We start from the raw sequence: 4,249 nt of genomic DNA, 5'->3' as shown, positions 1-4,249 counted from the left end.
AAATTATGTCCTACCTCTCATGAGTTCAAATAATTTCTGCTGAACTCCGGTTCTTACTTGAGTTCTGCTTCATCAATGAGGCACCCTGATTCCTGGGACTTGCTGATGCAATATTGAGGGTTACGTTAGAACCCTAAAATACAAATCTGTTCTTGGAGTACATTAAGCATATGATCCATGGTTCCTGAGGATTTGAAATCTCAGCAGAGCCTCCCTATTGGTCTGGTGCTTGTAAAGATGATATGTTCACCATCAGAGCTTTTTCTAGAGACTTATATTGCAGTAAGGCAAATAGGAAGACAGGGAAGGGCCTCCATGGCAATGGAATTCTTGGGAAGTAATGAAACCAATAGCGCCCAGAAACAGCTTTCTGTGCAGAAAGCCCACTTTGGAGTACAGGAACTAAAGCCTGGTAAGACCCTTACCTGGTGCCAACAGACACAGAGAAGGCTGGATCCCACTCTGAGAGGAGCCCCAGCAGGAACAAGGCCAAGAAATAAATTTCAAAGAAACCATCAACCAATCCCAACTCTATTCCTTTTGGTAACTACCCTAGCAATAGACTCTTACCTCAGTAAAAAGCTCCATGTGGGGCAGCTTGAGAAAAACCCTGTAAAAGCCAACTTGAACAAAGGAAGTAGACACATACACTATCCAACCCCACATGGTGCTTGTGTCCACATGGCCAAGCATAGCTGGTGCCGAGTACATGTGTCACCCACATCTCTCCTCTGCCTTTGGAGAAGTCTGCACTCATCTCTTTACAGCATTATGCTCCCTTTCTCTCCCTCCTTCTCGCTTCCTCAGAAAACCTTCAAATAAAAAAAAACTTCAAATAAAACCTTCTGTTTCTATTTAGCTGCTCATTTTCTCGTGAATTTCTTTTCTGAGAGATAGGCAAGGAACAGGAAAGTCTGGGAAAGACTAAGGACTGATTTTTCTTTCCTGCAAAAAAGCAATTCCTTGTTCCAGTCTGAGTCCTTGCCTCCTAAGAAATTGGATGGTGGAGTGAATCCCCAGAAAACCCAGGTATGTGGGACTTTGTTACTGAGAACTCTGGGTTGTATGGGACCAGGAATGGAGATCTTCTAACTATATCACCCCAGTTCCCAACAACTCAGCAGTCACTCCCATAAGACACCCCTGGCTGGCACAAGATAATCCCTTCATTGGTCACCATCCAGATCACATGTCCTTCTCTCCCAGAAGGCAACAAAATGGCACTCGCCATAACCACACTATTGGATTCTGTGCCAAGCTGTTTCACTCGGGGAGCCTCAGAAGATTTCGGTGAGGCCCCACCTCACCCCAAGGGACTTAGCCCCGGCAGCCAGAACCCAATTGCCACCCTGCTCACAACCACTCACCACATGATAGGGCAAAACCTCACCCACGAGTGAGCCTTCTCCTGAACTACATGGCCATGACACACACTACCCATACTCCAAGAGTACCATATCCCATTTGATGCATAGCTGGTGCCGAGTACATGTGTCACCCACATCTCTCTCCTCTGCCTTTGGAGAAGTCTGCACTCATCTCTTTACAGCATTATGCTCCCTTTCTCTTTCTCCTTCTCGCTTCCTCAGAAAACCTTCAAATAAAAAAAACCTTCAAATAAAACCTTCTGTTTCTATTTAGCTGCTCATTTTCTCATGAATTTCTTTTCTGAGACCAATCTTAGAGGGGAAATATATTATTTCTGTTCTGCCTTGGGTCAGGGATTGGGGTTCAGGATGGAAACTCCCAAAATATGGTGGTGGGAAATGTAATGGTGGTGGGATTGGTATTTGAATATTAAATGTAATGAAACATTGTGAACAAATTTATAAAATAAAAAAATTTAAAAAAGGAAACTGGGTGGTCTAGCTTAACTTCCATGGAGAGTAGAACAAGGAGACATCAGGTGTGGCTTGATGGACACTAAGTAGAGCTTGTGGGACACAGGTCTGTGACATGCAGTGACTCCTTGCAGACTTTATCAGTAATAGTCTTCAGGTAAGTAACCCAGAGGTCCACCAACACTAGTAGGAAACAAAATTGTGGCCTGAGATTGACCTACATTAAATTGACCCATTTCTGCTTCTCATGCAAGAGGCCAGATGAGAGGACTAAAAGAAGACTTGATGGTCTCAGGGAGCTGGCGAAGAAGGAGTTACTCAACCTGAATCTTAGTGATCAAGAGGGCAGAGAGTGAGTTTTTGTTCTCACTTCTCCTTTGTTTTTGTCACTGTGGGTACCCAACTTGGCCAGCAATGTTATAGTATACAGCACAATAATACTCAGCCTCATCCACAGATTGGACATTTGAGATGGTTAAGTAGCGGTCAGCCCCTGAGCTGGAGCCTGAGAAGCGATCAGGAATGTTGTCCCCTTTGCTGAAGGTTCCATTACCATAAAGTCGCATCAGGTAAGTTGGGGCCTTGCCTTGAATCTGTTGATACCAGTCAATGTAGTAGCTGCTGTGCTCCTGGCTTAAGGTGCAGGTGAGTTTGGTTGAGGCTCCAGGTGAGGCAGAGGCAGAAGGGGTCTGAGTCAGCGTGGGTGGAGCACAAAATCCTGGAATAGAAAATAAACAATAATGCTGATTTCATCGAGACAGGTCAAATACTCCCCAGGACTGTGCCTGGAGGGAAAAACAGGGGAGGGGACCCCTTATTTTGGGAATGGCCTAACCTTGGGAGAAAATGAAGGGCAGGAGGTAGAAGGGAACCCAGGCCATGGTGAGAGGTTTCCGAGAGTGCTCTCATAAAACTGTCCAGATGCACTGGTGTCTCCTCGGTTCTCTGTATCCTCTCTTCATGCAGTCACAAAAGGGTGGAGCCTTGAATGCAAATCTGTTTTCCATTCATCATTACCTTCAAACTGATAATTCTGTGAGATTCCAAATAAAGTGTCAGCTGTGGGTTCCCATTTGGGAGTTTTTTTCTATTCTGAAGTATTTTTAGAAAAAGCTTCAGACACCTGTTTTTTCACTTGAATGCAGCCCAAGGGACTGATCAACAAACAGCACTCCTGCGCCCCCTAGTGGTTCCAGGATGAATGCCATCCTCCTTCTGTGGTGGTGGTTGAACAGGACAGCACCTTTTGAACCTTAAGCAGGAGAGAGACAGATACCAAGTGATGGCTCTCATATCACTGTATCACTGTATCACTGTCATCCGGTTGTTCGTTTATTTACTCGAGCGGGCACCAGTAACGTCTCTATTACACTCAGCACTGAGAGTTTAGCAGCCTCTCCTTACTCGTCTTTCCCAGCAACTGGAGGCTCTTTCAGGGTCAGGGGAATGAGATTTATCGTTACAGTTTTTGGCATATCGAATATGCCACAGGTAGCTTGCCAGGCTCTGCCATGCAGGCGGGATACTCTCAGTAGCTTGCCGGGCTCTCCGAGAGGTATGTGTATATCTATTACTGTATTGGGGATATGAATACGCCATGGGCAGCTTGCAAGGCTCTCCCGTGTGGGCAATAGACTCTTGGTAGCTTGTCAGGTTCTCCAAGAGGGAGAACTAGGCTATTAGATGTCGCTATTAGATGGCTCTCATATGCAGAATATATAGAAACATTCACGATCACAATCACAATCACGAAATTTCGTTGATCATCTAGTTGCTCGAGCAGTCTCAGTAACCTCTACATTTGTCCTATCCCTGAGATTTTAGAAGCCTCTCTCTTCTTGGCCTTCCCAAAGATGCTGCATTGGAGGCTCCCTCAGGGTCAGAGGAACGAGATTCAGCTGGTTACTCGCTTTGGCATATGGATACACCATGGGAAGCTTGCGAGGCTGTCCCATGTGGGCTGGAAGCTCTCAGTAGCTTGCTAGTTTCTCCCAGAGGGAAAAGTAGGTTATAAGATATCTACTTATAAATATCTTCTGGGAGCCTGCTTTTAAGTCTCTAGATGTTGGCCGTTGATGGGATTACACACACCTGGGTTCCTCTGCCGGTACCTTCATGAGTGAGGCTTCTCTGAATGTGTGGAGAGTGGCCTTGAGCATGGCTGTGGCTAGGTTCCAGTGGTTTTCGGCTGCCGGGAGCTCTGCTCGGGGTGAGGAGGGAAGCTCAGCCCATCTCCACTGAGGGCTGGGCTATGTGATCTATATGATCTATATAATCCCATCATATAGAAATATTATGATGGGATAATGCATGCCCAAAGACAATGGAAACAGAACTTGAGAGCTGGTACTCAGTAGAAGACATTCCACTCAAGGGGGCTGGGAATAGGACAAGGAGCGGGAAATGTC

At 45.9% G+C, this 4,249-nt stretch overlaps 1 gene segment (V, D, J or C); it reads right to left on the bottom strand.

Annotated features, from left to right (window-relative positions):
- Window positions 1-2,227: 2,227 nt before the first annotated feature.
- On the bottom strand, window positions 2,228-2,755 carry LOC101539922 (immunoglobulin lambda variable 4-3-like). The segment is given in 2 exon segments: window positions 2,228-2,559; window positions 2,677-2,755. Coding segments are annotated over 2 exon segments (378 nt in total).
- Between the last annotated feature and the right edge of the window lie 1,494 nt (window positions 2,756-4,249).

This window comes from Sorex araneus, chromosome 9, assembly GCF_027595985.1.
Source record: "Sorex araneus isolate mSorAra2 chromosome 9, mSorAra2.pri, whole genome shotgun sequence".
NCBI lineage: Eukaryota > Metazoa > Chordata > Mammalia > Eulipotyphla > Soricidae > Sorex > Sorex araneus.
Note: the sequence above shows the minus strand (reverse complement) of the source record. Positions and strands in the feature narration are given on the sequence as shown.